This window comes from Trichophyton benhamiae (assembly GCF_000151125.1).
Source record: "Trichophyton benhamiae CBS 112371 chromosome Unknown contig00294.0, whole genome shotgun sequence".
NCBI classification, from domain to species: Eukaryota; Fungi; Ascomycota; class Eurotiomycetes; order Onygenales; family Arthrodermataceae; genus Trichophyton; species Trichophyton benhamiae.
The window spans coordinates 164,790-177,423 of record NW_003315087.1 but is presented as its reverse complement, the minus strand read 5'-3'; the positions used below and the strand labels follow the sequence as shown (position 1 = coordinate 177,423).

The following is a 12,634-nucleotide window of genomic DNA, read 5'->3' as shown; positions in this document are numbered from 1 at the left end:
AAGGGAGCCGACTGTAAGACCCTGTAAGACGTGGCTCACTTCATCTTCTCATCTCTTTTGTCTCTCGCGGTCTCGTTGCTGGGTTGGTTGTCTTGCTGTCTTGCTGTCTCGCTGTCTCTGGCTGCGAGATGTTGTGGACATGCAGGTTGGAGCTGCAGCATGCAAGTCGACGTGGATGATCTCGCAGTCATTCCTCTCCCTTCTCTCTTCCCCTGTACTATACGTCTTCTTCTTCTTCTTCTTCTTGCACTTGCTCTTCTCTGTAAATAATATCCTGTCTGATGTCTCTGGCTTGATATTGTCTTTGATATAAATTCAAATCTAGCCTTGGAGGATCTCCATTTTACGCTTAAAGATACGGAAGAACCTGCTGGACTGTGGGGTTTTCGCCCTCTTTGCTTCTTCTCTCCTCTCTCCGTTGCTTCTTTGCTTCTTCTAGAGTACCACGGGCGTCGTCGCAGGGCCAGTATCAGTTAGATGATGGCCTCGCCCGGCAGTTGAGCTGAGGTTATTGAGGCACTACCGTCGATGTTTGGTAGGCCAGCGAGCAGGTTTGGTCGGCGGCAGCGCGAGTGTTTCGGGTTTGATTTCAGGAGGCCCGCTGGATCTTCGGCTTCTTTTCTTCTTCTCCTGCTCGTCCGCTTCTTTGTTCATGCTTCATGCTGGTTATTATTTATCTTATATTAGGCCGTAGATTAAGTGCTGACCTTTGTCTGCCGTCTTGGACGTCTTTATCTCGAGCAGGGCGGCATAGAAACACGCCGTCAATGACACCTAAGACACTAGATAGTCAGTAACAGGCAATGACAGAAGTAAACAGTAGACATAGAGAGAGGGATACGAGTACGTAGGACGGTCACTGTCACTCGCTGCGTTGCACGGCGCTGCCACCTCAGCGCCGTGTACAGCTACTTGCAGCTACCGGCAGCAGCGGCAGCAAACAGCAACACAGACAAGCCATGGGCAGGAGGAAGAGATCCCAGGGACACGGAGACGGAGACGGAGACAGCAATGGAGACGGCGATGGAGGTGATTCTGCGCCTCAGGATGCAGAGATCAGGCAGGCCGTGCTGGCGTTCTACTATCCGCGGCTGCTCAGCCTGAGGACGTATCTGCTGGAGCTGCTGCCGGCCTGCTCGACGGCCAGAAGACGCAGGATAGAGCTTGTCGGGAGGGAGCAGACGCAGCTGAAGACGAGACAGAGGAAGAAGCAGAAGACAGACGGCGTTCCAGGTGGGCGTGATGCTGCTGGTGGTGATGCTGGTGATGCTGGTGATTCTAGACAGCGACTGGCAGACCTGCTGGACTCGACCATCGTAGGCATCTCGAAGCCCGCCAGCCCGGCAGTCAGCGTCCTCAGGCAGAGAGAGCTCGCAGCTTTTACTCAGTCGCAGGCCATGGCCTCGAACTTCGACGCGACGGACGTTGGTGCTTCCACTGACATCGCGGACGTGAGACTCCTATACCCCATGTTTACACCTATGCTTACACCTCTGTTTATACCCGTATACAATGAGTGTATACAGTACTGACTGGAATAGGTGGTCAACTTCGCGATATACAGCCTGTTCAACCCGGCTGGACCACAGGTGACGCCCCAGCACATCCTCAGCCATGGATACCAGCGTGCTGCAGAGCCCATGGCTGCACACCGGGAGTGCGGCTTTGCGTCCGGCATACCAGGCATCGTCCCCAAGCTGCCGAACAGGAGCGTCTCGATGCTCAAGAGTGCTCCCTGGACAGACGTCATGGACATGCTGGGCGACAACAGCGAGGATATCATGCTCCATCTACTGCTGGACTGCGGGTTGTTCATCCGTCTCCAGGGCCAGTCTTACTACCAGCTCAGTGGTGAGTTTTTGACCTTTTATATACAGTTGATATATTGATATTAACAGGAACAGGGACGACACTGTCCAGTATGGAGACACTGGACGCCCTGAAGAAGAAAGACGCTCCTAGAAAGCCCAATGAAGTTGTCTTTGTGCGTCGACGGATGTTCTATTCTCGCCCGGCGCTGAATGCAAAGGGGGAGCCCAAGATGGGACTGCAGCATATTCGTATGTCGTTGCTTATCAACAGGCCAGCAGAGATACTGACGGGTAGCTACAGATGTGCTGAATAGATACCCGGAGACCAGCATCAACCATACAGTACATGTTATGAAGCACATCTTTCCTCGCCAGTTTGGTCTTCACAACGTCTTTACCTCTACAGTCACCAGGACGGAGACAACCATGCCGTTCAAGGACTACTCGCTGAGAGAGCAGGAGATTGCCCTGAAGCCGGGAGATAAGATCCCCCGACGGCTGCGAGGTAGACTAGTCGAGTTGATCCAGCGTATGCAGAAGAGACATGCCCGATGTTCCTATGTAGAGCTACTCCGGCATTACTGTCCAAAGGTATACCCCTTTTATTCTTCTACCATAAAACATATTTTCTTATGTTAAGGGGACTAAATTAACAACATGTAGAAAACAATAAACAATGGAAACGAAAAAGTTAGCATGACAGACTATGCAACTCCAACACATGCGGTCTCAGCCTTCTGTCGTGCAGTCCTGCAGAAAGTGATACCACATGAGCTGTACGGACGCGGCGAAGATGGCCTCCACAACAGAGCCGTTGTCATGCGCAACGTCGACCGGTTCCTCTCTCTGCGCCGCTTCGAAACCATGTCTCTCCACGAGGTCGTTCAGGGGCTCAGGATCGGATGTGTCGCCTGGCTCTCTCCTCCGTGTCAACAGGGGGGTTGCACAGATCAGGGGCAGCCAGGAAACCATAACCACAACCACAACCACCACCACCACACCAACCATAAACTAGCTCTGTCAGATTATCGAAAGAGGACAGAGATATTTCTCGAGCTCATATATTACCTGTTTGACTCCCTGCTCATCCCCCTGGTCAGATCCAATTTCTACCTGACGGAGTCGAGCACGTATAAGCACAGACTGTTCTACTTTCGACATGATGTATGGAAACGCCTGTCCGAGCCCGTCATGGCGGACCTCAAGTCCACGCTCTTCCAGGGTATCAAACACAGTAAAGCGGAACGGCTGCTCAACGGCGAATCCCTGGGTTACTGCCACATTAGACTCCTGCCCAAGTCCCAGGGTGCCAGGCCCATAGCTAACCTCAGGAGACGGCCGGTGCTCAAGAATAATAAGGGACGGTCTGGACATGGACAGTCCTTCCTTGGATCGAGCATAAACTCCCAGCTCGACCCCCTTTTCCAGGTCCTCTGCTACGAACGAGACCAGTGCCCGGAATCCGTAGGATCAGGCCTCTCGTCAACGGCCGCAATGTATCCCCGGCTAAAAAAGTTCAAGGAGCAAATTAAGGCATCACCAACACGAGCTAACGGCCCGCTGTACTTTGTTAAATTGGATGTCCAGGCCTGCTTCGACACAATCCCTCAGGCAAGGCTGATGCAACTAGTCGATACGCTGGTGGTTGACGATTCGTACCGTCTCTCTAAGCACACGGAGTTTCATCCTAGCATTATTACAAGCGGGCCGTCGCGGGAACAAGTGAAACAGCAGCCCCGGGAGCCCAACAGGAACAAACCAACGAGGAGGTTCGTATGGCGAGCAGCAGCCTCTGATGATTTCCAACCCGTATTCGACGCTGTTTCATCCTCATCCTCAACAACGCCTGGCCAGTGCAGTAGCAGCAACAACAACAACAGCAGCAGCAGCAGCAGCAGCAGCAGCTCTAACCGCAAAAGCAGGTGTGGCGGTGCACCAGCAGTGTATGTTGAGAATGGCTGGCACCGGACCCATACACGGGACGACCTGCTAGCCCTGCTTGAGAAGCATATCCGCAACAACCTGGTCAAGATCGGGAAGAAATACTACCGCCAGAAAAGGGGGATTCCGCAAGGATCCGTGGTCTCCAATCTGCTGTGCAACTTCTTCTATGGCCAGCATGAAGAGGAGCGGCTGGGTTTTCTGCGCGAGCCCCAGGCGTCGGCCCCGGTCTTGCTGATGCGGTATGTTGACGATTACCTGCTTATCAGCACCGACAGGAGGCTTGCCGAGCGGTTCCTGCAAGTGATGCTGGACGGGGATGAGGAGTTTGGCATATCCGTTGCCCCGGAGAAGACGCTGGTTAATTTCGACGTCAACATCGCGGGCAGGCATATCCCCCGTCTCGAGGGACGCCAGCTCCTGTTCTGCGGCGCCCTGATCGACGTGAAATCTCTGGCTCTCACCAGAGATCGATCGGCCACGAGTCTCATCATCGACGCTGGCGCTGGCAGCCGCGCTGATAGGGCCAAAGGGAAGAACGGCGCCGTGAGCACCCACGACTCGCTGACGGTCAACATGACACGCCCGCCGGGCCAGGAGTTCACCCGCAAGGCCCTCAAGGCCTTTCAGATGCAGGCTCAGACGATGTTTCTCGACACGAAACACTCGTCCTCCGCCGTCGTGCTGGCCAGCCTTTTCCGCTGCTTTGCCGAGTGTGCCCTGAAGACCCGCGTGTACTACCAGGTCATGCAGCGGTATTCCTCTGCTCGATCCCGTTCCTGCTCGCCCGGCCTGCTCATCTCGACCATCACCGCGGTGCTGGAGTATGGGGCCTGCCGAGTCCGGACTGCGCCCGCAGCTTCAGGGGTTCCAGCCGGCTTCGAGTGCAGCGTCACACCGCGCCAGGTGCGCTGGCTAGGAGCCACGGCCTTTCGCCGTGTGCTGTCCCGCCGCCAGAGCTACTATGCGCCTGTTCTGCGCTGGCTGGATGCGCTTCTGCGAGCCTGCAGGCCGCCCACCGACCGCGAGCACTTCAGGCTCCGTCGGGCAGTCGCAGGCCCATAACAACCCTCGCTGTAGCCCCACCCACTCTCTCTACATCGACCTAGCACAGCACTCCTACTTACCATCGCTTCTACTCACCGCCTCTATCACAATATCTCTATCAATATCTTCATCGATATCTCCAATATCAACATCGACGTCGCCTTTTTTTATATTGTTTAAGTCTAAAAATAGCCTTTTTTACCCCTGAAAAAACGCCAAGACTTGAAATTGCGTTTGGCAGAAAAAAAGCAACGTGACTCACCGCTTTCCGTCTGTGGCGGTGGCTTGCCCTAACGCTAGTCCTATTTAATCCATCACGTGATAGAATCAGCCACACTAGCCACATGGAGAAAGTCACGTGAGCATCTCTTCTCTCTTCGACTTTTCTGGCTTTTTTCGACTTCAACTTCGACTTCAACTTCGACATCGCGACTTTTGCGCTTTTACAGCCTTCGTTTTGCTCGTTTACAGCGCTCGCTGTCTCTCGTTTGTCTCTTTGTCTCCTTGTGCTGTTGTCAGTCGTTTCCCTCACTGCAGCCCGGCCGCCTGCTGAACCTGCTGCATCTCCACCGCAGGATCCAAGGGGAAAGTTAGATCTAGCCAACTTCTCGTCTCTTACCCCCCCCTGCGAGATCGTCCGTATTTTCCTGGCCCTTCAGCTCTGGTTCAGCCTGGGGCATCTCCTTTCTCTCTGTGTTAAGGGCCGACAGCTCGCGGACGACTCTGCCGTTCATTGTCATTCTTATACTCGCTTTTTCTCCTGTTCACGACCGATCCCGCCTGCGTTGTACAGCGGCAATATAGACGGACCCGGATAGACGCCCGCCAGGCAGACCTGCAGATAGACACAAGGTAGAACGTCGGAGGGAGCGAGGAATACGCTGGAATGCGATGAGTACGATATCTGCGGCTGTACCGGACTCGCCCCCTGACCTGTCGGGGTCGAAATCGTCAAAGTCCTCCTCCTTCCACACATCCTCGCACCAGTCCAACCCCGATGGCGTGTTTGCGGACATCTCCAACTTCGAGGACATCGCGCTGGAAGATGACCTGGTTGCGCAGTTCGGCAGTAATGCCCTAGACCACCGCCACTTCGACCAGGGACCGTATCCCGTGCGGTCGACGAGTGTGCCGGGCAAGAAACAGAGCCTCAGGCACAAGCAGCACCACCACCACCCGAAGAACCTGCACAGCAAGAACCCAGAGGTGGCGGCCCGCACGAAGAGCAACACCGCAGTCATGACCATGAGAGACCTGACCGGCCCTGCTAGCAGGCAGAGCAGTGGTGTGGGCGGTCCTCATGGCAGTCATCACGCTGCCAACAGCAACAATAACAATAATAATAATAACAATGGCACCTACGGCCGCCGCGGATTCGCGCAGTCCACTCCTCACGTCAATGGCATCAACCAGTCTATGCAAGCACTATCTATACAGCCACCCTCGGCCAGACGAGCGCTGAGCAGCACGTCTGACCCTTCTCTACTCCTCGCCCCGTCTAGAAACAGACAAAAGCAGCAACAACAGCAGCAGCAACAACACCAACAACGTCAACAACAGTCCCGCTCCCCTTCGCCTAGCGGTAGTGGCAGGAGTCGGTCGAGGAGCCGCCCCCCTCCTCCGTTTGCCCGTGGCGACTCTGGCATTTCTGGCTCTTCCACGGCCTCCATTCCTCGACCTCCGTCGCGACAGCCGAGTCGTAAGTCCGTCAAGGAGCTGGAGGAGGAGTATCATGATTCGGATGAGGATCTCCCCGAGGACGCCACACTATGGAACGTCCCCATCTCTCCACGCCCGCAGGACGAGCGTCCGAGAGGCCGGGACAGCAGTCGCTCGCAGAGCCGCAGTCCAGGTCCGAGACCGATTCCCTTACATGAATCCGCGCCCCAGCTTCCTTCTTCTCGCTCGACCTCCCCGCCTCCTGGCAGCGCTACGCCCAAGTACAGACCAAAACACAGACGGGGCCGGTCACGGTCCATGGGCCCCAGCCCGCGAGTGTCCCGCGGCACCGCCAGTCCAGCTCCCTCGCCAGACCGTCGGGGTCCCAAAGCCAACACCTGGAACGTAGTCATGTCAGAGCTCTCGGAGGAAGCCAGGATCATCACCGAAGCATTGGAGTTTCACGCTGACGAAGCTGCGCGGGACCACGAGGCCAGAGTGCAGGCCGGGCTGAAGCCGAGGCCGGTACCGAGTGGGAAACGAGGTTCTGGCGGGATGATTGAGCTTCCGCCGCTGCAGAGGCCGAATATCATGATTGATCCGCTGCCGATAAGCAAGGAGAAGGAGAAGGTTCTGTCTCGGACACGGCCCAGCTGGCTGCCTCCAAAGGACCAGAAGGAAGAAAAGAAGCATCTCAAGGAGTACAAGCGGATGATGGCTCTATCCAGAGAAGCCGGTGCGTATACATACATATGCCTTGCAATATGTGTCTGGGAAGAGAGAAGCTAACTGTGGATAGATAAACGGCGGGCGGCGGAAGAAGCGTCGGCGCAATGTAAGAAAGACGACACTCGCAAGATGCTGCAGCGCATCTGGGACGACTATGTGTTCCCTGACTGGGACAGGGTGATTGCCGAACCCCGAACACGAGAGCTCTGGTGGCGCGGCATCACGCCTCGGTCTCGCGGGGCGGTGTGGCAGCGAGCCATTGGCAACGAGCTGGCCCTGACAGAGGAGTCGTTTGTCAAGGCGCTTGAGCGGGCCGAGCAGCTCAGGAGCAAGACGGGCGACGGGTACAAGTGGGCGCATGAGCGGTTTGCAGCCATCCGCAAGGACGCCGCCAGTGCGTTTCCTGCACTGAATGTGTTTGCAGAAGGCGGACCGCTACATGATAGCCTGGTGCAGGTGCTGGATGCGTATGCCATGTACCGCAGCGACGTAGGCTACATCCACGGCATTCACGTATGTTTCCTTTTATCATATGTTAATAATGTGTGTGTGTGTGTGTGTTCATGTGCTGACAGTATGTTTCTAGACCATTGCTGCTGTTCTACTACTGCAGCTGCACACGGCCTCTGCAGCCTTCCTGACTCTGGCCAACGCCCTCAACCGACCCGTAGCCCTGGCCTTCCTGACGTCTGACCCCGGAGCCACCGCCCGAGCATACAGTCTGGCCTCTGCAACGCTGCGTCTCAAGTTCCCGCGCCTGTCGACGCATCTATGCGAGAACCTGTGCCTGTCGGACTCGCAGATCTGGGAGCCCATGTTCCGCTCGCTGTTCACGAACGGGCTGGACGTCGACCACGTCTCGCGCATCTGGGACTGCTGGGTGTTTGAGGGCGACCGCATCCTGTTCCGGGCGGGCGTGGCGGTGCTGGGATGCCTGGAGACGCAGCTGCTGGGCCTGGTGCCGGGCGAGGAGGGCCAGCGGGGAGCCACCGACGTGCTAGGCTGGGGCTCGAAGCGGTTGTCGAGAAGAGGCCGGAGCCGGTCGGCGTCAGACACGAGCAGCGAGGCGGCGGCGGAGAGCAAGCTGTACTGGTCTCTGGGGACTCAGGGGACAGACGCCTTTATGCAGCTTGTCAGGGAGGCAGGAAGGTGATCTCTTCTTCTCTTCTTCTCGTCTCTTCTTCTTCTTCTTCTTCTTCTTCTTCTACTACTTCTTCTTCTTTTCGTTGTGTCATCCTGTACATCAGCTAGTCTAATATTAATCTGCAATAATCAATGGTTAATACATCTTCCATAATATCTTATATCTTATATCTTATATCTGATATCTGATATCAACCCCCTGTCCGTCCATCCCGGAATCGTCGCGGAAAAACAAAGATCCGGCCGCGTCGCTCTGGCTGCCTTCAAGAAGCTGCATGAAAGGTCGAAGTCGACGAGCAGTCCAGCAACTTTTCAGCACTGCCGGCTATCCAGCGTCTCTTTCCAGGGTGTGATAGACGAGTTCTTCTTCTGCTTGCTTGCTTGTTGCTGTTCTTGCCTGTCTGTCTTTGTCTAGTTGTTCTGTTTGTCGTTTGTCTTGAGATGGCTCCCGGGGTAACTGGGTGTCTGGGTGAAGGTGAGTCTAGCAGAGCTCCGGCGAGCTTGGAGACGGCGAGACTGACGGCGAGCAGATGGCATACACGTCGACATGGAGCATCTCAAGAAGGGAGAAGTCAAGTAAGTCGAGATATCCCCCTTGGAAGTGAATTGTGAATCAAGCTGACCTTTCAGTCTGGGTACATCGATGTAAGCCGAAGATACACAACTACATATATATATATGGACTATGGACTATGGACCATGGACTAATGAGGCAGAATGGCCATCAACTTCAAGGACGGGGTGATCCTGGGCGCGGACTCACGCACGACGACGGGCGCGTATATCGCCAACCGGGTGACGGACAAGCTGACGCAGGTGCACGACACGATCTGGTGCTGCCGCTCTGGCTCGGCAGCAGACACGCAGGCGGTGGCAGACATCGTCAAGTACCATCTGGGCATGTACGGGGTGGTCTACGGCCGGCAGCCCACCACGCAGACGGCCGCTGCTCTCTTCCAGGAGCTATGCTACGACAACAAGGATGCTCTGAGGTAGACACCCTATCCAACATAGCATGAAGAATAAGTGAGTTAACTAGTTAGTGCCGGCATAATAATCGCAGGCTACGACGAACGGCACGGCGGCCAGGTGTACAGCATCCCCCTGGGCGGGTCGCTGCACAAGCAGCCGTATGCCATCGGGGGCTCGGGCTCGACGTACATCTACGGCTACTGCGACGCGAACTGGCGGGAGAACATGAACGAGGCCGAAGGGGTGGAATTCGTCAAGAACTCGCTGCGGGAGGCGATCAAATGGGACGGCAGCTCGGGGGGCGTCATCCGCATGGTCGTGCTGACGAGACGCGGCGCCGTGCGGCATCTCTACCTGCCCGACAACGGCTATACGGGCCCGGGGGCGTCATCCCCAGTATCTTAATGTTAACCTGTCAATGCTACCGACTCTCTCTACCAAATGCCAGCTTCAACGTTGTGTGGAAATGCTATCAATATAGCTTGCTATCGAATGCAAGAGTAAATGCGGGCTAAGCATGGATCGCTGCCCGCCGTAAGCAGGGAACGGACGAGCCAGCGACCACTCGCTGGCGCGCCAAAAGCCCACGTTCACGCCGCAGATTCTGCTTGACTTCTGCTTCTTAATCTTTAATCTTCTGCTTCTTCTTCCTCTTGATCCTCTTATATATCTTCTTATATCTTATATCTTCTATCTCTCTCTCTATCTTGTATCTGCGGTGGCGAACATCGACCGCCCAGGCTGCCCCACCACTTTGCCTGCGCTGCCTCTCTGGCCGGCCCTTCGAGGGAGACAATAATAATAATAATAAATACCAGCGACCGCCAGCGCACCCTCTCGCCGGCACTCCAAGGGCAGATCCAGGGCATCTCGACGGGCATCTCGACGGCCTCCCGCAACCACACTCGTCGTCTCTCCCGCTATGTGCATGCTGACATGGGCGCCGTTGCCTGCGCCCCGTTGCAGCCGCCCTTGATCGCCAGCTCGTCCGGCGGCCAGCAGCACCGCAGGGCCTCCAGCAGCGCCGGCAGCATGCTCTCTGCCGGCCTCAAGCGCGAGCTGGAGACGGCGGCATCCTCGTCCGCAGAGGCTGGCCCGGCGGCTGCAGCGACGATGACGGCCTCGCGAGAGACCGCAGAGTCTGCGCCGGCCTCCGTCTCCCAGCATCATCACCATCAGCAACAACAACAACAGCACCACCCGCATGCCTCGACGACCAGCCTGCCCAGCTCGACGGCGGCCGCTTCGTCCAGCATACACCAGCGACTGCCCGACAGGCAGCGGATGAACGGCCATGAGCTGCCTGCTGCCTCCCAGCCCGCCTTTCGGCCGGCCCAGGGCTCGCCTACATCTACAACAGCAACAGCAACAACATCTACATCTACAACAACGTCTACATCTACACCGTCTACCCGTATAAAAGTCCGGGATCTCTCGCATATCCAGTCGTTTGCCAGCGAGGAGGCCGCCGCCGCCGGGTCGTCGCAGCACCGGCCCGGCGGCCTGCAGCGTCAGTACGAGATCAGCTCCATGCCCGTGGGCGACGTGATCGAGATGGTGGCCGGCCTGCTCACCAAGATCACCACGACCAACGACCGCCAGCACGAACACCTGCACCGACATATCCCCAGGGCCGAGCAGCGCTCGCTGCCGCCGCAGACCACCAGCGTGCTGGCGTTTCATGGCAAGAATGTGCCCGGCATCACCATCCTCAACTACCTCAGCCGCATCCACAAGTACTGCCCGACCACCTACGAGGTCTTCATCAGCCTGCTCGTCTACTTCGACCGCATGACCGAGACCGTCAACTCGCATCTCCTGCAGCAGATGCACCGCCGCGCCCATCTGCGGCCCAACCCGTCCATACGCACCATGTCGACCTCTTCCTCCAACAGACCGCATACCTCTTCCTCTTCGCCCTTTTTCTCTCCGGCAAACGCCAATCCCAATATTAATAACAACAACAATACCATCAGCAGACGGTTCTCCTCCCGGCGGTCGACAGAGACCTCGATTGCCCGGGCTGCAGTCGGCAAACAACACCTGCCCCCGACCTCGCCCGTCGATCACCCCATGCGGTCCCCTTCCGTCCAGGACCAGCACGACCAGGAGGCAGAGCACGACCTCAGCGACTCCGACGACGACGACCTCTCCGATGTCTCCGATGAGCTCAACTTTTCCCATTTCCTCGTTGTAGATAGCTATAACATACACCGCCTCGTCATTGCGGGCGTCACCTGCGCCAGTAAATTCTTCTCTGATGTCTTTTACACTAATTCCAGATACGCCAAGGTGAGTCCACTATACCTATTCATGGGATTGATATTGATACTAATATGAACATCTACAGGTTGGAGGCCTTCCGTTGATAGAGCTGAACCACCTGGAGCTGCAATTCCTGCTGCTCAACGACTTTCGTCTGGCCGTCCCCGTCGAGGAACTCGAGGCCTACGGCACCATGCTTGTCCAGTTCTATGCCAGGGAACTCGTTGCTCAACAGCAGCAGCAACAGCAGCAACAGCAACAACAACAACAACAACAACAACAGGGAACACCTCAGCCCGGTTCCAACGCCACGGCCACAAGCGCCATGCAGCACCAGGGCGATCCTCCGGCCCAGAACGACAGATTCACACCAACACATACATAAAACGGCGCGAGAGTTACGAGTCTTTTTCTTTTTCTTTTTCTTTTTTTTTTCTCCCTTTCCTTACTTTCCTTGCTTTTTTTTTTTTTGTCTATCTTTCTATCTTTCCTCTCTCTGTCTATCCTTTTCTAGTTTCCTTGATTTTCTTCTCCCCCCTATGATGAAACGGCAGTTGGTCCTTGTCAGACGTGCTCCCTCCAGATGTTGTGTACAGTGTACATCACCACCACCACTCCCCCCCCATGCACCATAAGTCACCATATCCCTCCCTCTGGCTCCGTATATACTGGAGATACCCGCTAGCCCTCCTCCCTGTCTGTCTGCTCTCCCTCTCTAATGGATGTATTTATTTGATGTCTGGATGGATGGACGCTTGATGGCCCCCTTGTCTACTTAGTCTCTCTTCCTCCCCTTTTTTCCCTTCTGCGTCCACTTTTTGAATCTACGGAGTAGCTACTTAGATCCGGAAACGTCATCGTCCTCGCTCATAGTAATGTCTATTTTACCTCCTCCCGCGCGTCTCAGCCTCTCTTCTAGCTCCGTCTCAGCTTTCCTCCTCCTCCTCGCCGCCGCCCCTGAATCAGCCCTGAAAAAAAGCCCCCTTAAAAGAGCCGCCAGCTTATGTAATCCGGCGTCTATTTCGACCTTTTTTTCTTCTTCATCAGAAACTTCGAACTTCGCGACT

General features: G+C 55.9%; 6 protein-coding genes across 6 annotated transcripts; 4 read left to right on the top strand and 2 right to left on the bottom strand.

Annotated features, from left to right (window-relative positions):
• Positions 1–48: 48 nt before the first annotated feature.
• On the bottom strand, positions 49–654 carry ARB_02418 (uncharacterized protein; the record flags this gene model as incomplete). The annotated part of the gene is made up of 3 exons (XM_003011313.1): positions 49–302; positions 360–435; positions 550–654. 3 exons carry the CDS (start codon positions 652–654, stop codon positions 49–51), a joined length of 435 nt encoding a protein of 144 aa, XP_003011359.1.
• A 305-nt stretch (positions 655–959) lies between these two features.
• Positions 960–4,979, top strand: ARB_02417 (telomerase reverse transcriptase, putative; the record flags this gene model as incomplete). The annotated part of the gene is made up of 6 exons (XM_003011312.1): positions 960–1,451; positions 1,542–1,851; positions 1,878–2,060; positions 2,113–2,402; positions 2,475–4,658; positions 4,833–4,979. 6 exons carry the CDS (start codon positions 960–962, stop codon positions 4,977–4,979), a joined length of 3,606 nt encoding a protein of 1,201 aa, XP_003011358.1.
• A 711-nt stretch (positions 4,980–5,690) lies between these two features.
• On the top strand, positions 5,691–7,247 carry ARB_02416 (TBC domain protein, putative; the record flags this gene model as incomplete). Its single annotated transcript, XM_003011311.1, has 1 exon — positions 5,691–7,247. The coding sequence occupies one exon, from the start codon at positions 5,691–5,693 to the stop codon at positions 7,245–7,247; it is 1,557 nt and encodes a 518-aa protein (XP_003011357.1).
• Positions 7,248–7,316: 69 nt separating this feature from the next.
• ARB_02415 (uncharacterized protein) lies at positions 7,317–8,075 on the top strand (the record flags this gene model as incomplete). Its single annotated transcript, XM_003011310.1, has 2 exons — positions 7,317–7,730; positions 7,908–8,075. 2 exons carry the CDS (start codon positions 7,317–7,319, stop codon positions 8,073–8,075), a joined length of 582 nt encoding a protein of 193 aa, XP_003011356.1.
• A 245-nt stretch (positions 8,076–8,320) lies between these two features.
• Positions 8,321–8,422, bottom strand: ARB_02414 (uncharacterized protein; the record flags this gene model as incomplete). The annotated part of the gene is made up of 1 exon (XM_003011309.1): positions 8,321–8,422. The coding sequence occupies one exon, from the start codon at positions 8,420–8,422 to the stop codon at positions 8,321–8,323; it is 102 nt and encodes a 33-aa protein (XP_003011355.1).
• Positions 8,423–10,238: 1,816 nt separating this feature from the next.
• On the top strand, positions 10,239–11,952 carry ARB_02413 (cyclin-dependent protein kinase complex component, putative; the record flags this gene model as incomplete). Its single annotated transcript, XM_003011308.1, has 2 exons — positions 10,239–11,594; positions 11,653–11,952. 2 exons carry the CDS (start codon positions 10,239–10,241, stop codon positions 11,950–11,952), a joined length of 1,656 nt encoding a protein of 551 aa, XP_003011354.1.
• Positions 11,953–12,634: the final 682 nt, after the last annotated feature.